Below are 26,795 nucleotides of genomic sequence, written 5' to 3' on the forward strand. Positions count from 1 at the left end.
TCTGATTTTATAACGGATTGTTTTGATATTCGATGCTCCGTACAAAATGTAATCTTGATTCTTTACATATTGTGACTTTTTCTCCAAAATTCCATGACTTTTTCTTTAGATATCAGGTTTGTCCTCCGTGTGGCGTCAGTAACAGTGATGAAATGAAGAGATAAAGATGAGGATTGGATACTGTTCCACTTAGTAGAAGAGTAGAACATGTGAGACCAGGAGGACCAGGTCTTATGGATCCAGGTTGTGGTGGTACAGCTGTGTGACCTGAATGACCGGCGGAGACGAACTGAGGGACGGTCCACACCAACAGGCCGAGGACCGAACCGGCTGGACCTCACATCTGCCACTGAAGACACAGAAGAGACAGAAGACGAGAAGGTTTAACACATGGAACCAGGACAGATGGAAGACGATGGACGGACGAGCAGATCCTAGTGGACACGAAGAAAACCCACTGAGAGACAGATGTGACAGGTTATTGAAGACACAACAGCAGAACTCACAGATACAGACGTCTGTAAACACAACACGACCACAGGGTTTCCTTCTTTCTCATTTCAGCTCAATAACGAGATCAGGATGATGAAGAAACTGATTAGTAAAGGTTAGAGATAAACCTGTTTAATGATAACTATGACATCAATAGACAAATATGTTGATAAGTGATTAATCAGAATTATTTATTATTTTAAGAACAAGTAGCCGTGTACTAGAAAAGTCATTATCAGACACTTATTTTAGTCGTTTGAAGTATTGATTGTTGCTATTTTGCTAATTTTTGTTCATCTTCTTGTTATTTTGTTCATTTTTTTCCAATTTTATTTAGTTTTTGATTTGCTTTTTTATTTTTAAATTTTTATGTATAATTTATTTTTATTTGTTTTTAAACATTTTGTGCAATTTTTTTGAATATCGTTTTGTGTTAACAGTAACTACATTTTTTATTTTCATGTACATTTTTGTGCTTACTTTCTTTTCATTTAGTGCTTACTTTGTTCATACTATACATCTTTGTTTTCGTTAGTTTTTTTTTCTTTAGTTCTTACGTTGGTCAATGTGCATTTTTTAAATTTATTTTTTATTAATTGTGTTAATTTAGTAGTAATTTTGATCTTTTTTGGTTATTTTGCATACTTATTTAAAATTCACATCTTATTTTGTTAATGTGATTCAATGTCGTCAAAGTGTTTGTATTAAACTGTTCAGTTTTCATTGTTTAACTCCTTTTTCTTATTTATTTTCAATTAACTAAACAAAATTTCCGTTAGACTTAATGTTGTGATGGCCAGCGGCTACATAAACTATTATTCATTTTTTTCATTGATAACTTTTCTAATTTCTTTGTTTAGCTGGGGTTGAATCTCTTCATTAAGAGGTTATTTTGTCTATAGACAAGACAAGAACAAAATGAACAGAACAAGCACAGTGTCAGTTCTTATTGAACTTTCATTTGTTTTAACTTTTTATTCTCAGCAGCAGGAGACGATGTTTGACTTTGCTCCATTTCATATTTCATTTTCATCAGTTTATTTCCTCCTCTGTGGTGGATTAAATAATGGTATTTTCCATAATTTCTGGCATTTTACAAACCAAACCGCTAATAAACTACTCAACTATTAGATTTTTTTTAAATAATGATCAGTATCATCAGTATCATTTTATATTTGGTAAAACTGCTGCACTTGCTGCACATTATCCATTAACTACTTTATTTCACAGCATCAACTTGTACATTATCAGCCATGAAAATTGCTTCACTGAGTCTTCTAATGGTTTGTAATGAATTTTCAGTCAAACTTGACAAATCCATCCAAGGAAAATAAACTACACATGTCTATGAAACAAAAATCTATTGGCTAAATTGTGACTATTTTGTTACATGTCTCATACTGTGTCCAAACTTCATTCATCGGTATGATTGTAAGATTCGTATCAAGAACAAAATAAGGCGTGGGAGAGAAAGAAGAAAGACCTGAAATCCAAAACCATGTACAGTTTACAGAACAAAGAACACGCTGTACGTCGTCATGTGAAGAGATGCATCGACGGCACATGTTAGTCACACATGATGCAGGCAAAGATGAGAGGAAAACAATGAACACAGACACAGCTGAGGACAAGTTACTTCAGTTCAATATGTTCAACCTGAAACTGAAATGAGTAGAAGAGTGGAGCAGTGCGTCAATTTAAGACATTTTCATGACCATTATAAGAACATTTAAGACTCTGTTTTGGACAAATAATAGTTTTCTTACTCAGAACGTGGAGATAACTATAAAAAAAGCAGATTAATTTAAGTTATTTTCTGGAAATTTAATCATTTAATACACTTTTGACAATTTTTCAATCAGGTTTGGTCTTAAGCATATGTAGACGGAAAAAAATATTAAAGATTTGAATCGTCTATAACACTGACAAAAATCAATATGTAATTTTTTTTAACAGCCTTATCACTTATACAAATACACATTTACAACCTAAACTTTTATATTTGTTCCATGAAGATGTATTAAATTTAAGTAATGTATGTGTATGTTAAAGCATTTGTCCAATCATATTTTACCATCATGTGTTGCTGGGTAAAATAGATCTATTTTGAGGCTCAGAATCAACAGTGCAGGATCTGGAGGTTTAAATAAATGGAATCAACCTGTTGCTTTAACCATTCAGATTTAATATTTGGCCACAAGGGGGCGATCTAGCAGGTGTTCAATAACGGCATTTTCATTTCATTGTCATTTGATTGGACGGTCAAAGAGCGACTAGTCAGCTAGAAAACCACACTTATAGCAACTTTATGAGATAATATATATTGGTTTAGATTTAATAGCTGTAGAAATGGATTTGGGAACACACTAAAAAATAAGCAGGATTTGAAAGTCAGATTTAAGGATTAATTATCAATTTTAAGGATAATTAACCCATAAAGATCCAGTGCTACTTTTATGGCAGTTCCCAAATGAATTTCTCTGTGTATTTAAACTTTTTTAAGTGAATTATCACCATTTATTGTAATATTATCTTCTTTATTTAATGCTTTTTTCAGCGTAAATCAGGTATTTTCCTACATTTAATTCACTGATCATGTAGATGTTCATACAAGCTCAGATTAAAGTTGAGGGTTATTATATTATAAACAGAGAAAATTGAAGAAAAAAGGACTTTTTCAGCAAGGATATCATTAATTGAAGATAAAAGTGGTCTCCATCCACTGTCATTGATTCCAACTCCATGGGTTTTACTGGTGAATCAATGTCGTAGAGGATGACGGTGTTTTACGTTTACTACGGAGCCTCTGAACATCCAAATGGGTCATATCTAACAACCACGAAAAAATGACAAACTGTATTTTACACCAATTATTTACATGTATTAATAGGATTAGTGGGTCAACAGGTATTAGACAGTTTAGATCAGTAGATAGTTTTGGTTAACGGGTCTTCATGGGTAAGGACAATTTAGGACTATCACATTTATCACATTTCGCATACATATAAAAAGTTTTACATTGTTGATTTCAGCCCACAAAAAATTGGAGCAAAAACAAAAGTGCAACTAAAATGCAGCTTCAAGAAATGTGGTTTTTCATGCATTGTAAGAAAATAAAACATGGATAAATCACATTAGTTTGTGACTGTTTAGACACCAGTTCTCCAGAATCACATGAACTGAAAGTACCCTGCCCCCAGCCTTGGTCAACATCCTCACTCCAGAAACCTAACGGATGGATTCAGATTTTTTCAGGGCTCACATGCAATTATAACAGCATTACAGTACATGTCGCATGTGAACATGGCATTCGCAGCCTTGAAAAAACTCAGAGCGAATCCTCTTCCACCCCGACACAACGAAACACAACCCGGAATACAGCGTCTAGCAGAGGGATGCTTGGTACTGAGAGGAAGAACATGAAAACAGCGGTATGTCATTATAGAGAGTCTGCACAGCTGGTATAGGAGGTACCTCACATGTTACAGGGCGCTTTATTCAGACGGGGGCGGCACTGCTGTAAAACATGAGAGCAAAAACACAGGAGGGGGTGGAAAACATAAGGTGTTAAACTGAAATTCTGGGATATCTCACATTAGAGTAGTTGTGATTTGTTTTTGTTTTTTTTTTTGCTGAAGGTTGTAACCGTAGACTTTTAACCAGAGTCTGTGCTTTAACTTCAAATCAGATGTAGACTAATGTTATGAAGCAAGTTTGGAAGCACTTTGAGTCTATTTTAAAAATAAATATTTACTGAGATAAACGAAAAACTATTTTTCAGATAAAACACATTATTTTTTATACCAAAATCCACGTGTAACGCAGTAAAATGGACGCACTATTTTTTAGAAAATCTTTTTATTGTCTCACAGGTACATTTTTGGAATTGAACTAATTATGCAAGGCAGAGTGTTTCAAAAAAATAACTGCTGTTGCAAAAAGATAAATTGCACTGACACCTAGGTAGTTTTCATGTCCCAATTTTGGCCCCCATATTTGATTAAAAAAAATCATTAATTTTGGGATGGCTCAGAGCAAGAGTATAGTTTTTTTTCTGCATTTATCTGAGGTCATCAATAGGTCCATCCTTGGGGGAAATATGTCTGAATTTCTCTTTTATTATTGGGTCTAAAAAGCTGGAAAAGTGCCAGGTACCAAAATAAACCCAGTTTCATAGAAGCACTCATATAACAGTTAACAGCAATCCATTAATTGATACTGAAAACACATTATGTATGAATGAAACTGTCCACTTTAACCTTATTTCACTTTTAATTAAAAACAGGGTGACTGGTATTTAACACTCAGTAATAAATACCAAAATAAATGTGGGAAAGGACATCAAACAAACTAAAAAAACCTAAGTGGGAGTAATTTTTTATCTTTCAAACTATGCATTATTTTCTCTCAAAGTCAGAATTTACAATTGAGAAGCCTAATATTATGATTTCATCAATCATTCCACCTCTACTTGAGGTTAAATACTTTCTTAGATTTATAGTAATTACATTTTTTGGCAATAATTAGTAATATACACTACTGTTTACACATCTCAGGCCACATTCAGCTGTGTTTAATTTACTGAAATGCAAGATTTGGGTTTTAAGTGAAAGTATTTAACTTTATTTTAACCTCAATATAGTCTTTTTTTTTTATCTCTGTTTACTTTCTGGTTATCGTTGATGTATTTATTGATTGCATCAAAATTGGTCTTTTTTTATTTTACTCTCATTGCTTTTATCAGGGATCGACTCTGCACATCTGATTTTAACAAGCCATGTTCTTTCGTTTTACTGTGACAATAAACTTTGTGTCTGAAGGTTTTTTGTTGTATTGTCATCGTTGAGTGTGACCGATCAGCAGCAACATGTGTCACTGTTGTCCAAACTGAATTTTTCATCTTTATTCAATTGTATTCTATATAATGAGCTACATATTCTGAGTTTTTCTTTGGTTAGAAGAGGAATTTCGTGCTTTGATGGCTTTTGTTGCTATTATTTGATGAAAAAACTCTGCATTTTTACAAACTGTTGGATATCAGTTTACCAGAAAAACCTGTCTCTTCAGGCTAATGTGGTTTCTTTTCTTTCAGAAATTGTAGTTTTCTGTTAAGTGAAACATTCAGGCTCCAGTTAAGTCTTACAATAGACAAGCAAACCCCTGATATTTATTTCTCAGTCTCGTTATGATGAAGCTCCAACAAAAACATACAGGAGGCAATACATGTGTTCTGAATTAACCTCTTAAGACCCAGCTATGGGTTTTCTGTCCACATTTGTGGACAAGAGTTTCACAACTTTATACAAAAAAAGAAAACTGTCCACCACAAAGGACATTCCATAAAAAAATTATAAACTGGATCTGAAAAGACTGTTGCATCATGATGTTTCCAATATAGGCACTTATTTAATAAAAAACAAAAAAAGCTTGTACTTTGCTGACATTTCCTGGGTCTCAGGAGGTTCAAAATGCTACATACAAACAAAACAATCTGACTAAATATGGCGTCTGCTGCAAAAGTAAGAATTTAACGTGACCTCCATTTGCCTTTGTTTTCTCTGCAATGTTATGGTATATTATCTTCTATTAAAGCTTCCTCTTCTTATTCTTGGGCACAATATCTAAATTGTTGGTGTACAGTTTTGTTTTTAAAATGGTTTACATTTTTTCCTGTATATTCCAGTTGTATCTCAATACAGAGACTGAGAAATATATATGCACATGTCATTATAGCCTCTGTGAAACAACAGACCTCATGGTAGCCCAACACTTTTGTACAGTATTGTATATAATACATATATATATATACAAAAATATGTAAGTATTATACATTTAATACCAACTATTTTAAGTATTTAAGTAAAAACATCTACAGTACATGCTTTTTCTGTTGCCTGCCCTCACATTTCATGCTAATTTCATATTAAACACTACTTAAACATCTCAAGGAATGGGCTAGCAACAACTTAAACAGTAGAAGAATAACAGGGAGTTGAAATGATCAGAGTTAATTCAACAGCAGTTCAATGAGAACATTAAAGCGTTGCAGTGATGAGTACAGGAGTGTGTGGATGATGGTGAGTGATGAATTAAATAATAAGAATCCATTTCTGCACAGAATGTAATAAAACGTAAGCCTAGAATGATCAGCGATAACATTCGGACAGACTGGTAAAGTGGTATTAATGTTGATTATCTCAGTACAATGGGACCTGTCAGTGGGTGGATATATTCAGCAGAAGGTGAAGATGTAGACGTCTAAGTTGATGTGTTAGAAAAAAACAAAATGACCAAGAGAAGGATCTGAGCAACTTTGACAAAATATTGTTATCGCAATAATGGAGCGTGCAATATTCATGTCGCAAAGAAGTGCAATCATTTATTTTCCTTTTTTTTCCCCATTAACTCTCTGTTTTACACGCCATAGGGTACCAGAGTGGTTTTCTCCATCGCTCTAACATGCTAGTTTTTCTGGCAAAAAAACTGAAGTAATGCTACTACTGCTGGTTGAATGCAGGTTTACATGTTATTAATGTTGAAAAGATGTGAATATTTTCAGAACACAACTTTGGGCAAAGCCTGAACAATTATATTTAATGATTTTATTTTTATATGCAGTATTTACCAAACCAGGCAAGCAATGGAATATTGTTTTGTTAAAGCTCTTACATGGCGGTGCTCTGGCACTTTAGTTATTATTATGAAATACATTCATATCATTTACACATTGTTAAATGTCAATAAAATGACAAAGTATTTGACAGTGTTGTGTCTGAAGGTCTATGGTAGCAGCATCACCAGGTTCTAGGACAGAACTGTGTAACTGATTGTAGTAGTACAGTATTTTGTCTTAAATTATAAATAATTGAGTCAGCATACACACAACTGCCTCCTTTTAACATTGTTAAGGAACATTTTTCTTAGTAGATGAAATTGGTATTTCTTAAGGTGAACAAGAAATATTGCAATATTATTGTTATCGCAATGCTGTACACCCATATCACATATCGCAAGTTTTGCCAATATGGTGCAGCCCTAAACCAGATTACAACTAATCCAGCATCTGTGGGAGTAGAACATTATTACCACCTGTCTAATATTGTGTAGGTTCCCCTTTTTCCACAAAAACAGCTCTGACCCGAGGCCTAGACTGCACCAGACCTCTGAAGGTGTGCTGTGGTATCTGGACCAAGACGTTAGCAGCGGATTCATGACGTCTTTGAGGTAGAGAGGTGGACCTCCATGGATCAGATTTATTTGTCAAACAGCTCCAACAGATGATCAATACTTCTCAGATTGGGATGTCCTTCCTTAGTCCATTTTTGGTCGGTACTAACCACTATAGATCAGGAACACCCAACAACTGCAGTTGTGGAGATGCTCTGACCCGGTCATCACTGTTACAATATGGACCTCAGTCTTCCAGTTTCTTATGTTGGTCACTTTGCTTCAAAAACATCAGCATCGATGACCACATGTTCATTTGCTGCCTAATATATCCACCCAGTGAAAGGTCCCATTGGAGTGAAATAATCAATATTATTACCACTTCTCATGCCAGTGGTCACAATGTTATGGCTGATTTATTTATGCACAAACAATTAAAATGCAAGCCTTTGCACACTGCTGCACTGATTGAAAGTGGTATGTAGACGCCTCTTAAACCAACAGAAGCCTCTTAAGATGATTCAAGAGCAACATTTTACGATCACAACTTAACCTCGACAACCTTTCAGCTGCAGCCTAAAAGCTTCATAAAATGATTTTCTGGTTTTATTTTTTGACAGCTTTAAGGTCAGTGTAAACAGACTCCTGCATTTGTTTGACTGCTATCTAACATGCAATGTTTACATCCTGTTTGGAAGGAGGAAATGAAATTTACTAACAAGTTACTGGTTTGGAAGGTTTAGTGTGGTTATTATTAGGGGTGTAATGGTTGCCAGGCTGAGACAGAGTCAGCAAAATAAGACCAAGTGGTGGTGTGTATTAAAGTAAGGTTTAACAATCATAGAAAGCCAACGATTTTACTTTATATTTTTACCTATATAATTCTTAAATCATAATATCCACTAGGTCTTGATGTAGAGCTGAAATGACAACATACAAACTAAACAGCGTTCATGTGAGTGTGGCCTGTTTAAAGCACATGAAAAGGTTAGGCTGTTTACATTTTCAGACCAGTTTGCTATTAAGCCAAACACCAGTATTCCAAATCTTACCAGCACATACTGCACTTGACTGATAACGTGTTCCCAGGTGAAATGCAATAAACCTGTTGGAGCCCATGAATGAATTTGTAGTGACTAAATCCATCAACCTGGTGGATTTAGATGAAAGACCATAAATAAGCACAAAACGATACAATGATGCAGGGAGTGAGGCATATGATGCCTTATTAAATCTGAGATGTTGCCTTATTAGTGCAGTTTAGAAGATGCTTTAACATCCACCTCATTTGGTCTGGACTTAATGGTCTGTTTTCAATCCAATCAAAAGAGGTGGCGTCATCTGGATTAAACTGAATGATGGTTTCGTTCATGTACTGAGTGAAAACAGTTTTTAGATACTTTGGGCTTTTGGAGAAGTTACAGCAAATCTATTGTCAAAAAGACAAGAGAAAGGAAGGAAGAACTTAAAAATAAGGCAAATTAACAAACCAAATTCAGATTCATAAGAACTTGCACTTGTCTGTATTTGTCCACTATCAAAATTGCAGTGTGAAAGCAAAACTGGAGAATGCAGTGAAGGAGGAATGTCACTGTTTTTCTTATGGTTGAATAACTGTTATTGTGTTTTATTGTTCATTGTGCATCATGTATGTGTTTTGTATTGTTTGGACTTTGTATGGCTGCTACCTTGGCCAGGTCTCCCTTGCAAAAGAGATTTCTAATCTCAATGGGACTTCCTGGTTAAATCAAGGTAAAATAAAATAAAAAATAAAACTACCCAGACTGTAACTAAACTAAAAAACAACCTTGTCTAGAGTGTAGTCTGAAGTTTGAGGTGAGAAAATGTCCTACAACTGCCATGTTTCTTCAAAAACATTTGCTTTTTATAGAAAACATACATTTTGTGCATCGTTCCCTTCCCTCTGATGAAATGTGATGCCCTTCATGCTGCCAGCATCAACACTACCATGTCCTGCTTATATAAAAATAAAATATTATGCTAATCGTTTGTGATCATGACAAATGTCAGTTTGCTTACTGAAAACTGACACAACTCTAAAAGAACTAGAAAAGCTTCTTGCATTTTGGCTCCAATGTAAAATACAATGATAGAAAAAGGGCTGTAGACAAAAACGTTACAGTACAGCCACACATTTGGAGCAATATCACCTGGGGCAGTTTTAATGATTTAGACAAACACCAATGTGAGGTGACATATACAGTATATAACACAAAATATTTATTTATCTTCTCAATTAATACAATTACAGTTTATATGTAAATACAGAAATGTCTAGAAGGGCAAGAAGGTCTAAAAACCATAAATTTTGAGAACCATTACACCCCTGGGTAATCCGTATATCATTGAATAGTGCATGTGTTTGTGTGTTTTCAACATCTTATGTGTTACTGTGCGTGCTACATCCTTCTTACCCGGTTTCATCAGGCATATCCTGGTCGGCCTCTGCAGCGGATGACTCCACGTCTGCATCAGCGCTGCTCTCACTTCCCTGAGCTGACAGACGACAAGGCGACTCTGGACTCACACTCTCACCGCTGTGACACACACATACACAGACAACCACGAAGATATTATTGAGTCAATTATACATATAATTCTGTAATAACCTGGAAATTAATATGTGTAATTTGTTCTGCAGACGAGACACAACACAGAACATAAGGTCATGTACAATACGCTGTGCCATCTGTATTCTCTTTTGCTATGTTTGTGATTGGGCCATACACTGTTCATAAAGATGTATTTAGTGAAACTGAATCATCTATATCGCCCCCTAGTGGCTGGCTGTGGTAGAGATCATAAACCCTGGAAATTAAGTATAAAAAACAGTGATAGAAGATAAAAGGGTCATGATCGTTACCTGTACAATATACTAAGGAATAATTTATTTTTAATTTGACAAATTTGCCTTGAATTATCGTTTTTCCCATGATCTTTTGTTCGTTTGTTACTTATAACTTGAAAAACACCCACTTACATCCTCAAATTTGTCAATCTGGCTCGAGCCAAAGTAAAAATGAAAGGTACATGTGCAATAAGTTTTTCCTAAAGATGCTTTTTATCTTATAAAGTAGATTTCATCTGCAGATTTGTGCATCTTTCTGAGTTGTCATCTTTCAGCTTTTAAGTTGGGAGGCATTGCAAAATCTGGCCACAAGGACAAGGATCAAAGATAGACTTTTGTTCAACTGGCATGTTTACTGCAACGCTGATGGATGTGCATTGTCCCTGTCAAATAAATAAACCAAATTAATTAAAAATAAATACTAAAAAAGAACAGGTTACATCCCCTCACCTGTACTGCAGAGGCTCTGGTTCTTAAATGTATCGCAAACGCTGATTAAAACTGCTACATTTTGGCATCACAGTGCATCATCTACTAACTTGATATGCTTCTCTAAAAGCAAGATGGCCTGCTCTTTCTCCTCGAGCTTTTTCTTCAGGGATGTAATCTCCTTCTGTTTCTCCAGCAGCTCCTTCTGGAGACGGTAGTTGCTCTCCTCCAGAGTCTCGCAGAATGCCTGAGGGGGAAAACAAAGAGGGCTTTTGTTGAGAGTCAAAACAAAAAGACAGAGACAAGAAAAATTTAAAGAGAGAAAGAAAAAAAAGTGAACGAATGAAAAGTCAAGAGAGAAATGACACTTGGGGAATAAAATGAAGAGAAAGAGCATGTTAAAAGTTAAGTATAAATATTAAAGTCAGGTGTTTTAGGAGGATCCATATGCAACTCTAGATGATGTAATGGAATGAGTCTCTGCTCTCATATCTACCAAATATCATCACACTAAATCATATCTCTGTGAAATAACACTTAACAAGCTTAACTGAGCCACTGAGTCACGATTTCACTGTAGTTTAATGTTTTGTTGATATGAAAAAGGTGTGACTGCACTATATAACACTCCAATTATGTAAAAGGTAATAAAACCTCTATACAGCCGCATAACGTGAAAATCCACATAAAACCACAGGGTTTCCTTTATAACAATTCAGTGTCATGAGGTTGCTGTAAGGCTGCAGAGGCTTTTATTACGAAACAAGTCAGGAAAATGCTGTTATCACCCATGTCCATGTAGTTGTCAGGGTAGAGACTCCGATCGTAGTCTCTACCAGTAGAAACTCCGATCAGAGTCTCTACTGGTAGAAACTCCAATCTGAACCCTAACCCTAACCCTAACCCTTCTACTGGCAGGATCGGAGTTTCTACCAGTAGAGACTCTGATCGGAGTTTCTACTGGTAGAGACTACAATCGGAGTCTCTACTGGTAGAATCGCCGATCCTACCAGATCGCAGTCTCTACCCTTACATAGTCCTGCATTCATTTTTTGCTTTGCCTTCATTTTTTGTACAAAAGATGAGTGTTTTCTTGTTTTTAGCCTGTTTGTTGCTTATAGCTGTGTAAATGATGCAAAGTTTTAGCTTCTCCCTGTAAAATGTGAAGAGTTTTTTTCTGGTTTTCTTGTTAATTTCATTAAACATGCTCACTATCATTCTAATTTCACTCAGTTTAGCAACTACTGAAAAAAAAACAAAACAAGAGAAAATGAGCAACAGCAAAACAAAGTGTGATGTTAGTCACAGTCAAGAAGCAGTGCCGTGTATTTAACACCTGACAATGTCTTATAAGAGCTACTTATATACGTTGCTGTTAACATCAATTCATTAATAATATGTGCATATTCATTGTCTGTGAGAAAAGTTGAGAAAAGTACAACATACTTTACTCAAGTAGAAACAAAAATATCAAATGTAGAAGTACTGAATTGATTTCTTCATAGGATTAAAGGTGGTGAAAATATACAGAGTAGAGCCATTAGATCTGGTCAAAAGAACAAATGACGATCTTTTGGGGTAGAATCGCAATCCACGATCTGATTTACACTTCCCTCACCTCAGTATAAAATGTAGTTTCCACTGATTTGTAGAGGCTTAGGATGTATGTGATGGCTTTTTAAAAGTTTTAAGTTTTAGCTTCTCCCTGTAAAATGTAAGGATTTTTTCCTACTTTCTGTGTTGTTACATATAAATAAAAGTCAACTTTGCTTCCTGTAGTAGTTCTGTCCTTAAAAATTAGCGATGATGCTGTTAATTTCATTAAACATGCTCATTATCATTGTGATTTTTCTCAGTTTAACAATAACTGAAACAAACACAAAAGCAAACAACCAATAAGGAATACTGTAAATTTGCAGTTTGGTTGTAAACATACTGTAATCATACTGAATATAACTGTTTTTTAAATCCAAGACAAAAGAGACCAAATAACCAGATAATTACTGTCGATTAAAAACTGTACTGGCTTTTCCCATTCTACTAAAAACAAATCCTGGAGGAAACACAGTGCTATACAGGAACCAGTGACTTTTGATTCTTAAAAACAGTTCAAGTGTAATATTAGGTTAATAATTTGTAAATCGAACCATTTCTTAAAGCGTCTTACCAAGAATTCCGCAATTCTAATGTGTAAAATTAACCAATAACATGATTTCCAACACTCCACGACCAATGGGGGGGGGGGTGTTAAGCGCTTCGGAAAATGGATGAGTGAGTGGATAATTTCAAATACATCGACACAGTGTATTCATAGACTTACTCTGCTCTCCTCCAGACTATCGAAGGGTCCTGGTGGATCATCCAAACATAAAAACTCCCTCACTGCCAGGCTGCCAGAAAAACAAAAAGAATGCGTGTTAAAGCATTTCAGTTTCAGAAACAAACCCATCTATTAAATCATCACAGTGGTTTATTAATTCCTTGAACTTCCCTGTGAACCCACATAACATACCAGTTGGCTATGTCCTTGTGTGCGACCAGGTTTTGCAAAAACGCCTGCAGACCGAGCTGCCGGTCCTCGAGGAAGTCGCTGTTGTAGTTGTCTTTGAACCACCGTTTGGGAGGTAGCGAGAGCCGGAAGCCTGGAAACATCTCCTTCAACTAGAACAATTATACAGACATTGGAATGAGCAGATGATCTCCTGCATGTGTGCGGTTTACAGCAGTGGAAAACTACATGGTCTTAAACAAAACATGCAGTTACTGGCGTGGATTCACAAACCAGAATGTCAGTATGTGGTTTTCCAATTCTGGCGCCATAAATATGAGTTTACAGTCGTCTACATTTAGATGTTGTCATCATATAGCTGTCGAAATGTACATTTTAACAGGAACATTTTGTGCTTTTGCTTATTTTCTGTCATATGGTGCATGATTTTTCTGTTTGTGTGCTGCCTCTTGGCCAGGTCGTTATTGTAAATGAGAGTAAGTTCTTAACTAATTTATCTGGTTAAATAAAGATTAAATAAAAAAATGAAATAAATAAATAAATGATTTTATTCCAAAACCACAAATATATTCACTGTAAGGGCTGCCATGTTACTGAAATTAGAGTTGATCATTAATATTACACTAATAACCACATTGTCTATTCTTTTAGTCTAATTACGTATTTACACTTTGGGATTAAGAATGATGTCATGAAATATACACAATGAAAAATGTTTCTGATTCTGATGCTCATTTTCAATTTGGCAGAAGAAAAATGAGAAACTTGATGATTATAATAAAACAGAGTGAACAATGTGGATTTATTGATAAAATATGTCACTTCTGTTAGGTAATAATAATTCTGTTGATAAAGTTGATAAAGACAATGATTATGTAAAATAATCCGAGCTACTTAAAATAATTGCAATATGATTATGTGGGAATTCTAACAGGTCTATGTTGTAGGCACAGTACTGTATCTGTCAGAGTTTTTGAAGAATATTTTGCCTACATGTAAAAAAAAAAAAAAAAAAAAAGAAATACAATACTGTGCAGATGTCTTAGTCTAGCATTAGGTTTGTTGGTTTTGTAAAGTTCTAATGTCCACATATATGCATTTGTCTCTGTATTTAGAATCAATCTGTTATATGTGAAGTATGTACAACAGGAAAAACAAAAGTTTAAGGTTAAGAACTTCTATAAACCAAAGAGATCATATTTAGTGTGACCTCCCTTTGCACTTAACATGTCTTTACCCCTTTTGTTCGGACAATATGAGATTTATTGCATTAATTTTCTGATGTTTTATACCAAGTTTCATTCAAAACACGTCAGATGTTTCTAATAGTTTGTGCTGCTTCTTGTCATGCGGTTGAGGTCACACTAAATAGTGACTTTAACTTTACAACACATTTAGTTTAGTTTTTGTGTGTTTTTTAAAGCTGTGGACATATTTCCTTTATTTTCTTGTTGTATGTGAAGAAGAGTGAATAATAACTATGTATGCTCATTTCAACCCTGCAAAAACAACAAAGCTAAAGGTGGACTAAGATGTTTGCATCTACTGTATATAAAACTGTGAATCCTCTAAGACTTTGAACACTAAAAAAAACACGCAGATTCATTTTTTGGTCTTGTTTCTCAGGTCTATGAGGACTATGTTAAACATTTCATATTTGAGAGTTTAATTAAGTTTAACTTTCCATGGTTTTCTTGATAACCAAAATCATTTAAGTTCTTACATCGATAGCTATGGCATTGTACTGCCAAAAACAGTGCTTTTAGGCATTCCATGTTTTCTTTTCTGTCTGTTTTAGTCACGATACACACAGGAGTTAGTACTTGATTGCATAACCATTGTTCCTGATGACTTTTGATGGTCTAATAATTTTTTCTGTGACTGCATTCTGTAATCTGTAGTGAAAACCCTTCCTGATGGAACCCTCTAACACTATGTTTGACATGTTGAACCTCCACATCCTGTTCTCTACCCTCACATACAGGGTGTGTCGAGCTGTACCTTCTCTGTTTGCATCCTACCTGATGGGTTGCTCTTATCAGGTGACATAGAAAGACTGTGTTTAAATCACGCAGCTTGACAACCAGAATCCCACAAGGCTTCATCCCAGGAGTCTTATTCAAAGAGTGGTTTTCCACGTAGCTGACTCTGACTATATGACCTGGCCTTACATGAAAAAACAGTGCATATAACCCCACTTTATGTTCTCTGTGGGTGTGTGGAGGGTTTCTCATGGAAGGTTGTTGGTGATTTCAGTGTATATTTATATACTGTGACCGACTCAGATCAGATTTTCACAAGGCTGTTTGAAGCATGCAGAGTCTTAACAGCATGCAGGTGTCATCTGAGAGGTTTGTATAAGCGATGAACCATGAAACGTCTCACTATACCATTATTAAAGACCTGATCCAGATGCCAGTTTGTGGGGCAGGACCAGTACAAATGTATGTGCACCTACAGCTACACTTGAATCTGTTCATCTGCAGGTATTAGATAAGGTCCGGACTACTACGCAAACAAAGTCTGACTCCAAGTCACAGTAAGGAGGTACCGTCGTCTATTTAACATCTGACCATATCTTGTAAATACTAGTTTTACTGCTTCTAGCATCAATTAATTAATAAAATTGGTATATTTGTTCTCAAAGGTTCAAAGGTGAGAAAAGAACACACATACTTTACTCAAGTAGAAACAAAAATAGCAAATGTAGTAGCACCTTTTCAACTTCTTTACAGGATTAAAAGTGAAATTATAGAGTAAAGGTGGTAGCTGATGTCCCAAAGAATATATAATGATCTTTGGAGGTAGAATCACAATCCACAATCTGATTTAGACACTTCACACCTCTTACAAAATGTAGTTTTCTCTGGTTTCTGGAGGCTGAGTGTCATTTTGGTTTTGCTTATCTGACTAGAAGCTCTGCATTCTGCATCATTGTGGACCAACACTATTATAATAATATTGCCAATAAACACCATTTCACATTTTTCAAGCTGCATCTGTGATGCTGCAGTGTTTCCATTATTTACCTAGACTGATGCGGCCTGACTTGTTCCGCTGGACTTATATAATGAATCAAAACCATTTTTAGACTGGAAAGGATCTGTGTAAATCAGACTCACTTCACATGAGAGTTAAGAAGTCGGACCTGTAGCTCATGGACTTATAGTAATTCTTAATCATTATTTCTTCAGCAACAGTAAAACGCATTACACACACTGTACAAATGAACGCAGACTTAACCTGAAAACAGATGCTAACGTGTTTGATCTCCAAGTCATTTTAGTTCAGGGGCCACATTCAGCCCAATTTGACCTCAAATGGCCTGGACTGGTAAAATAATGCTATAATAACTTATAAATGATGATAACACCAGATTTTTCTTTTTGTCTTAGTGCAAAAAATTAAAATATTAGTATGAAAATAACTGCATTTACAAACTATCCTTTCACAAAAAAAATGTGAATAACCAAAACATCTATCCAAATTTCTTAAAAACAAGTGCAATTTTAACAATATTATGCCTCAGTTTATCATTTACACATGCACAATACAATTTACAGATAGCAATGAATCTACAAAGGCACAAAACAAACAGTAAAAGGCATCTGGAGTTGAAAATGTAGTATTTAACTTTATGATCAAAACAACTTGTCAAGACTCAGTGACACTCTTGACTGCCTTCTGTATAATTTTTGCACTTTGCAAATTCAACCTGTGGGTCTGACTGAACCCTTTGGAGGGCCTGTTTTGGGTTGCGGGCCATATTTTTGATACCTCTGCTTTAGACAGGCTGAAATAAACTAGCCCAGCGAACTGTGTTGGCAACATTAAATCCACAAATAAACAGATTAAAGCAACAGTTTATGTAAAATACTGTATTTATTTAACATTAATGTTAGAATGTGATGATCATCTAGGTATTTTAACCCATTTACTATATTTTTAAATAGTTCTTGATATGAAAACACTTGTAACCTATTGATTATACAAGTGTGATTTTTAGGATTGATGCTCCATTCGTACTAATGCAGACTGTATTGATACTTTTCCCCAACATTTAAGCTTCTCATCCATATGTAAATAGGATTTCAGGTAAAAAACAAAGATGGTCTTACAAACACTTTCCAGAGTGAAGACTTTTATAGACTCAAAGGTACAAGTTTACAGTTTAACTTGGCATTACTGCCCTACTCCACACAAAAGCCTCAGCGTCTACTGAGCCCCAGATACACTGGTTCTGGATCAGACTGGGTTGAACCAGCAACTGGTGGGATAATCTCCACAATGGGGTAATTATCAGTGAGGAGCGGAAGAAGACTTCTGCCTGTGTTGAGGTTTTATCTTTGAGTTACTTCCTTCGTTCTCACATTCAAGAGAAAACAACCGTGATGAGAAAAGCAGTCAGTGTTTTGAGGTAGCCTGTACCCTCATCTACCTGAATACCTACCAGAAAAATAATTCTCAAAAGCTTCGTTGCTGAGGTAAAAGTATAAATTAGTGTGGATGGGGCAAAAATGTAGGGTATCTAAAAATTTGAGGAAGGTGAATTTATGACTTTTAAGATGTTTTTCAAGGCGTCTTTGGTCAAATTCCAGGCCTTACATTCACATTAATAACAGTCTAAAAGGTCTAATAGTTATTGTCTTGAACCAGTCTTAACCAAATCTTTTAATTCAGCGACTGTAACATTTCCATTTGTTCACGGCTAAACTTTCTACAACTGATGTTCATGCTGCTAAAGCTCATAAGTGAACCCACCCATGAATGACTGTTGGAGGCTCCACTCATTTACATCTCCGTTAAGATAAAATGATCAACACAAATTACACATTTGACTAATTTTTAAGACCTTTGAGTGTCAGATTTAAGGATTAACTATCTGTTTTAAGGAGACTTAAAGGTTTAATTAAGGACAATCACATTTAAAGTAATTAATCATGATTATAATTACACACAATAACAATATTTTTGAACACTTACTTATGTAAATTTGTTTAATTATCATATTGATAACATATTGTCTGGTACATGCTGTACAAATTACTGTTTTAATTGTGTCTTAATAGTGTTTTAATATGCATATTTCATAAGGATCCAGACACACTGTGAATGTAAATATAAATTGATCTTTGCTGTTTCACTGCAAACCCTGGATGATTTATCTGCTTCTGTGTGAACTCCAACAGGTGGAAACGCCGGCTACACCCTGGCCCTGAGGCTACGATGTCTGACTTAGTTAAACCTGTTTTTAGAGAGCAGCTATAAATCATTAAAATCCTGCACCCATGTAGAAATGTTGGCTTAGTGGTTGTGCGATATAATGCAACGTAATGTGTTCATTCTTTACTCCGTGGCATTTTGACCACACAATGCAAGCTATCCCTCCCAAACCCGTGAGAGCATTTGGTCTTGGTTTCGTTGGCGTTTTGGGAACAGTACGGCTCTTTGTGTAGCTCTAATAATTTCCACTGTGCGCTCAAAAACAAAAGGAATCAGGCCGAAAGCACCGGGCTTATGGTCAAAACAAGTGTCTGCTTGACCCGAAAACCGAGCCTCCACAATTGCCGTGGAATTTAGAGTGACTGATATTCCTACAAAAGCACAGTGTATGTATAGACACACCCAAACACACCTTGTCATTGAGCCGGGAGAAGTCTGTGTATCTTCTGAAAACCACCCAGCTCTCGTCTGGAGTCTTCTTGACCAGGATCTTGTATACCTGCAGCTCACAGGTGTAAAAAGTCAAAAGATGGAATGAAGAGGTGTGTGAAAACCAGGATATGTTACGTAAATTAACATTACAGTGAAGGTGGCTTCAACTCATGCTCATGTTTCATATCATATCATATTTAACATTTAATCTCTGATCTCAAACCATCTAAATACATTTTTGGAAAGATGTCCAGATTCTTAACATCCAACACTGTTATATCACAAAGTTCTGTGAAGAGTTGCTGTAGACTTTGTTGCGATGAACTCAATGTTACACTTTTTACCAACTGACAGATTATTCCACAAATGCACACTTGTCCAGGGTTTTCCCTAAGTTGTGCAAGGCTTAAATGTATTGGCCCACACGCTTTTGTTTCTTCAGCTTGAGTGCAAAAACACACTCAAGGAATTTAAATATGCGCCACTCAATTTTGAACTTAAAAAAAAAAGAACTTTTTTATGACCAATTTTTTTCATTATTCTCACAGTGAGTAAAGACAGTGTGCAGATTTTCAACACCAGAGGTTACGTCACATCATGCTTTACTGGTTTTTGGGTGTAGTCTTGAGTCTATAAACAATAACTGTGGTGCATTTTTAAATCCCTTGAGTACACATAGGTGCTGCATCGAAAACTTAACTTAACCTAAAACTGCACCTCAGACTTACAGTGGAAGATAAAGGGCTCGGGCGGTTTCCATCCTACTTGTAATACTATGGTACTGGGCTGTGCCGCCCGTGGAGGTGAAAATGAAACTTAACGTTCATTTATCTTTTCCCTACCTCCTGAAGCCTTGCAAACTTTCATTTGAGGGGGCAGGACATTTGTCCTGGCCTATTATACATATATAATAAGTCTAATGCAACAGTGATGATCTTTTTGTACAAAATATATGGTGTGGCAGCAAGGATTTTGCTGTGGCACTGCACCACAGCACAACCTTACCAGCGGAAATGCTGCAAAAGTTTCAGTTTCACTAAGAGATTGATTGCATTAATTTCTTTTCATTTCACACCATGTTTCAATCAATCCATGTCAGATGTTTCTAATAGTTTGTGCTGCTTCTTGTCATGGGTTCATGGGTCACACTAAATAGTAACGTTATAACCAGTTTAGTTCAGTTTTTTGTGTGTCTTTTAAGGTTGTGCACATATCTTCTTATTCATTCATATTTATTCATTCTTATTCATATTTTCTTCTTGTATGTGAAGAAAAGAGAATAAGAAATAAATCTGTATGATCATTTCAATCCTCAAAACAACAAAGATAAAGGTGGAATAAGACTTTTGCACAGTACTGTTCCTGTGTTTTCCCAGCCAATGCAGAGATACAACATGAATTCACAAGAAATATGTTGTAAAATGTTAGAAATGAGAATACAAATGACTTCTACTGACCAAAGTCTCAATGTTTACTGTGATCTCCCATTGCATTTAATGTTTTTTGTGCTGAAAATCTGAGATTTACTACACTAATTTTCAGCAATTTTACACCAGGATAGGTTCAGCAGTGTTTGTTTTATTTATTGTTTGTTGGCTGCTTTTTGTCAAAGGAACAAAGGTCTAAACTACACTACATAGAGATTTTTGTCTTTAAAAGCCATTTACTTCAGTTTTTTGAGTGCTCTCTCTTTATTCACATATTTTCTGTATTTTCTTGTCACTTAATAAAGATATGAGTAAATAAATATATACAGTATGTTCTTTGCAATCGTGCAAAAACACCCAAGCTAAAACTGACTGGTGTATTTTGGTTAACGATCAATTGATTCTTTATAAAAGCCAAGATTTCCTGATTAAATCTCAGTAATTTCTGGTTTATTTACTCCTTTTTGACAACTTCATATCTTTGGTGTGTGGGGCAAACAAGACTGCTGAGAACATCTTGGTATTTTGGAAACTTTTTTTTCACCAATTTTTGACATTTTACAAACAAAACTAATTGCTTCATCAAAACAGTAACTGACAGATTGACACACAGTGGAAACCTTATAAATAACCAGTGTTAGAAAGAGACACGACTTCTGTGAATATAATTAGATTGACATATAAAAATAGGACAAATGGGCCTGTATGTCACTGGCATGTTCTATCAAGAATCAATACCAAGCTGAATTTGCAAGGTTGTCAGGTTCTGCTGCTATTTTAGAGTCCTGTGTTGTTGATGCAGGAGATCACTCTCCCAATAGAAGTGGGTGGTACATTCACTGGAGGAAAACTCAATTTAGTAAATAAGTGGTGCCAGGCACAACAAACCCCGTCCCACGCACATATTTCGCCCAAGTAAATGGGAAGATTTTAAAAATTCATTAAAAACTTTGACCTACTGTTTCCAAAATGTAATGAGATCTATTCTGGGTCACTGGCAATCTATAAACCAAATTTGGTATGAATTCAACCGATAGTTTTGATGATAGAGCGTTAACAAACTAACAAACTGAACCAAAAACAATAGCCCTTGCCTCACCTTCGGGGGGTAGGGTAATGAAAGTCCATATATGACTTCCTATTAGTGCTCAATAGTAACTAAATTGATATCTGTAACCATTTCCATGTTATAAGCCATCAAAACATGGCCCATTATAAGTAAATGCAAATTTGTAATATTTAAAAAATTTGTCAAAACTTCAAAAATCTAAATTTCTGACAACTATTATGAGATGTTTGAAGAAATTGCTAATGACAACAACAATGACAAAACTGATGAAGATGATGCCAGACACGGCACCTTCACAATAGCTCATGGCTATCGGTCAGTGAACTAAAAAGGTTTAACATGTGGGAAAATAAATCCATATTCTCTGAGTGACATGAAACAAATATGGAGCTAATGAGTTGCTACTATTTGGAGACCTGATTTTGGTGACTGTTGACTGAAATATGATATACAAGTGTGCGTTATTAGGAGATTTGCTGGTTTCATACCGTGAACTTGGCCCTTTCCTCCATGACTTCATAGCCCAGCACTGTGGGAGTAATGGGTCTTTCTTCATCTTGCTGACTCTGTGCAGGATCCGACATCGAGCGTGGGCAGGTGGAGTATTCTACAGAAGGTTCAAGAGTTCCATTCACCCTGGTCCGTGTTGTGGGACTCTGGAGGGGCGGGGGCGTCCGGCTCCGCCCGCCTCTGTCCATGCATCGGGACTGTCGCCCTCGACTGCGGTCCTCCCCAGTCATCCTACTCAGAGAGGACGACGACTCCGAGCTGCTGGAGACGCTGCCCAGAGATGATGCTCGCTGAGGCCGCCGCATCTTGTTGTTACCTCCCGATAAGACTCTTTCCAGCGGCACAGGGACAGGCACGAAGGGTGATGCCATTTTCCTGAGCTGCGTGATCCAGCCCCGCCACCGCAGTAGTCAGCAAAGACCTCCACGAATAATATCAGCTTGTATCAGGGTCAGTGGGGTGAAGATGGCAACAGAAGCAACTTTAAGATGCCAAGTGACCTGTAGAAAAAAAAAAAAAAAAAAAAATCACAGTATATTTATTCTCTTGTGCTTCTGTACCATTATTATTACTATTATTTACAGTATGATGCTCATTCTGTCTTTTCTTGTTTTTTACCAAGACCAGTGATGTTAAACTCATTTTAGTTCAGGGGCCAGACCAATAACGTAACAGCATAATAACCTATAAAAAATGACAACTACAAACATTTCTTTATGTTTTGGAGCAAAAAAGTCAATTCAATTCTGAAAATGTTTACATGCACAACCTATTCTTTCACAAAAAATGTGAACAACCTAAAAAACCTGACATTTCTTTCGGAAAACTAAGTGCAATTTTAAGAATATTATGCCTCAACTTACCATTTACATACATGTACAGTACAACTTGCAGATCATAGTGGAGCTACAAAGACTTATAAATTTAGTAACAGGAAGAATATTTGTAAAGTTTTGTGGTTTAGAATCTGGAGTTTGGAACTAAAATGACTTTGACCCCCTTTTTCAGTGTAATTTTTGCACTTTGTAGATTCATCCTGCGGGTCAGACTGGAACCTCTGGCAGGCCAGTTTTGGCCCGTGGGCCGTATGTTTGACACTCCTGACCTAGACCTTATCACTATTTTTCGCTGCTCCCTTTAGGGGTCGCCCCAGCAAATCATCTGCTTCCATCTGACTGTCCCCTGCATATTCTACCTTCATGTCCTCTTTCTCCACATCCATAAATCTCCTCTTTAGCCTTCCTTTCTGGTAGCTCCATCTTCACCACCTTCTACCAATATATTCCTTATCCCTCTTCTGCACATATCCCAACCATCTCAGTCTGGCCTCTCTCACTTTGTTCCTGAAACACCCAACTGGTGCTGTCCTTCTGAAGTGCTTGTTCCTAATTCTGTCCATCCCTGTCACTCCCAAAGAACATCTCAACATCTTCAGCTCTGCCTCCTGTCTTTTCATCAGTGCAGTTGTCTCCTCCACCTCAACCCCTTGCATCCTCACTGTTTCACCTCCCTCCCTTTCATTCTCACATGTATTCTGCCTTGCTGTGGCTGACTTTCACTCTTCTTTCCAGTGCATACTCCCACCTCTCTAGGTTTTTTCTCCACCTGCTTCCTGACTACACATCACTTTTTACCTGGACCTTATATCTGTGAAACATTGACTGATTTGACTACCATCATTAAAATTTCACATTTTCACCAATTAATGACAAAACTAGCTGCAGACATTACAAGATCCTTCGTATGAATTAATGAAATCTTAGTGAGCATGAAGAAAAATACAATAAATGTATATAACTTCTGTAATGTGTTTGCAAGGGAGTAGACTGAAGCAAAACCTTATTCATTCTTAACCTGAATTCAACTCATTACCATATATCTCACAAACTGTATTAATTTAACTTAATACAACATGCATTAATACATGTTTATACTAATGTTTATATATATGTCAAGGCCCAAAACGGAATCTGGCCCGATTCAGAATCGGGCCAGGTTGAGTTAGGATTCCATTCTTCTAGGCCGGCCCAGAATGGAATCCTATAGAGATTCCATTCTAGGCTGGCCTAGAATAGAATTCCATTCTGGGCCGGCCCGATTCTGAATCAGGATTCCATTTTGGGCCTCGACATATATATATATATATATACACAAACTCTACATCAGGGGTCACCAACCCTGGTGCTCGAGAGACATTATTCTGCATGTTTTAGATGTTTCCCTCTTCCAACACACCTGATTCAAATGATAAGCCTATGATTAAGCTCTGCAGAGGCCCGACAATGACTGTCAGGTGTGCTGGAATAGGGAAACATTTAAAACAGGGGTGTCCAAACCCGGTCTTTGAGGGCCAGTATTGTGCATGTTTTAGATATTTCCCTCTTCCAGCACACCTGGTTCAAGTAATGAGTAATCATCATCATGCTCTGCAGAAGTCTGATAACGATGTAATGACTTCTAGGTGCGCTGGGAGAGGGAACTATCTAAAACATGCAAGATACTGGCCCTTGAAAACCAGATTTGGACACCCCTGATCTAAAACATGCAGGATAGTAGCTCTTGAGGACCAGGGTTCGTGCCCCTGCTCTATATCACAATCCACTACATGTGTGTTAAATAAAAACTCATAGAAATACAATATAAAATCTGCTATAATTTCATTCATTCATTCATTTTCTGAACCCGCTTTATCCTCACTAGGGTCACGGGGGTCGCTTGGAGCCTATCCCAGCTACATAGGGGCGAAGGCGGGGTACTATAATTTATGATTACGATACATAAGTTATTCTTTATTTGACTATATCAATTATGTTTTTACAACCCACAAAGAATGTCAGTTTAAATAAATAGAATATATGGAACGTATAATATATACATGTATTCCGCTACATATTAGCAAACATATCTACACTACATTCTATCCTACCTTAATGTGCTGCCCCAATATTCACCAGTGTCATTAAAGTCAACATCCACCCTCTTCCATTAACCTCTTGTTTTTTACTAAAAAAAAAAAAAGTGATTAATGTTTATGCATTTTTTTCAACTCCTCCAAACCATTCCAAATATTCTACCCACATATTGTTAGGTACATTCTTTTCATTGTGGTTTGTAATTTGACTTTTCAAAATAGAATTCTCCCCTTAAATTATACCCCCCCCCCCCCCCCCCCCCCCAAACACACACACACACACACACACACACACACACACACACACACACACACAGTATTGAACAAAGCTGTCAGTGATCATTAACCTGAAATAAAGGTACCAGACTGTGACGATGAATAAATTATTGAGAAGGTCCTGATGCCATTCATAATTCACGGATTTGTGCATTATGTGTCATCATATAGATCACCCCTGTTCGTTCACACTGACTCATTTTATTTACCTGTATATTTTCTACATTTGCTGCATCAGGGATTCAGCCTGGATTTGCTTTGAAACGTGTTGAATTTCACGTATTGGTGTGGGCTTAAAACTGCTTTTCTGTTCGAACACACTGCCAAATGAATGTGTTTGCTTGAATTCAGCAACAATGGAGCTTAAAGAAGCCAACACACTAGGCTTTTTTTTTTTTTTTCCTGTTCTTTGTTAGAGAAAAGCCTGGTAGCAGGTTGTTTAACACATTTAGATGAGATGTAAACTGTGTGTAAAGAAAGTGAAAGCGTAAGCATGAGGACAGAATTGAGTAATAGCACGTTACCCAGATGACAAAGTAATTATAGCTCCATTTCCACACACATGAATGACTTGTGTTTCTATTTCGGACCAAAGCACCAGTCAACAAACAACACATTAGCTACATATAAGACAGACATGTGTGTAAATGATGTGGAAAGCGTTTGTTTTCTTCATACTACAATCACATATGTTAATACGCTCAGAGGATTCACTGTACTTATGCTAACTCTGCAATGATAAGCTGTTGTTGCACTAGACACATCCCAAAAAGAAAAGCAACTACCGGTACCTCATGAACGCCATTCATTGGGTTTATTTTGCGAAATATTTACACAATAAATGAGGTGTTTTAACCCACACATCTTGGCATCCCACTGAAGAACCCTATCACATTACGTTAGCTAACAAGCTAATACGGACAGCTAGCTTATGGGGACAAACAAAGCCAAGTTAACAACGAACGTGACAACGACTCATACGTACCGTAACAGGTTAAATGTCTTGATTCATACGAAGAAAACCCGACGTGTAATCGTCCTGTTACTGTTTATCCACTGCATTATTTCCCTTCCTGCTCTGGTCATGTTAGCTTACGTGTATTCAACGCATGACTGCTGCAGTTCTAAGACGTAGCCAGCAGAGGGCGATAGAAGACATAAGCTACATAGATGAAATAAGTCCTCCTCTTCTTCTTCTTCTTCTTCTTCTTCTTCTTCTTCTTCTTCTTCTTCTTCTTCTATTTTCTTTAACCTTCACCTAACAGCCAAACAAGACAAAAACTTAACAGAAAAAGCTTACGATAAGAATAAAACATGCAAATAATGAACAAAAATAACACATTAGATCATTTTAAACATGCAAACACATGAAGCTGTCAAGTTTTCACATATCAACCCATAACTGACTGAAAAAAGTAAATGTAAATGTACAGTAAAGAGAAATGTTTGCTGGAGACATTTTACAACATGATTGCCGTATT

The 26,795-nt window shown here is 36.3% G+C and overlaps 1 protein-coding gene across 3 annotated transcripts; it reads right to left on the reverse strand.

Annotated features, from left to right (window-relative positions):
• On the reverse strand, window positions 1–26,432 carry snx16 (sorting nexin 16). Of its 3 annotated transcripts, none has more exons than XM_030123506.1 (9): window positions 26,300–26,432; window positions 22,106–22,627; window positions 19,102–19,188; window positions 13,470–13,618; window positions 13,278–13,347; window positions 11,068–11,204; window positions 10,095–10,217; window positions 3,967–4,009; window positions 217–349 (listed from the first exon to the last, which is right to left on the reverse strand). In XM_030123506.1, exons 2-8 carry the CDS (start codon window positions 22,496–22,498, stop codon window positions 3,991–3,993), a joined length of 978 nt encoding a protein of 325 aa, XP_029979366.1. In that variant the 5' UTR covers window positions 22,499–22,627; window positions 26,300–26,432; the 3' UTR covers window positions 217–349; window positions 3,967–3,990. The 3 variants fall into 3 exon arrangements, with proteins under 3 accessions (XP_029979363.1, XP_029979366.1, XP_029979364.1); XM_030123504.1 differs by having other exon boundaries at window positions 247–349; window positions 3,972–4,009; XM_030123503.1 differs by lacking the exon at window positions 3,967–4,009 and having other exon boundaries at window positions 1–349.
• Between the last annotated feature and the right edge of the window lie 363 nt (window positions 26,433–26,795).

The sequence above is a fragment of the Sphaeramia orbicularis genome, chromosome 20 (genome assembly GCF_902148855.1).
Source record: "Sphaeramia orbicularis chromosome 20, fSphaOr1.1, whole genome shotgun sequence".
NCBI classification, from domain to species: Eukaryota; Metazoa; Chordata; class Actinopteri; order Kurtiformes; family Apogonidae; genus Sphaeramia; species Sphaeramia orbicularis.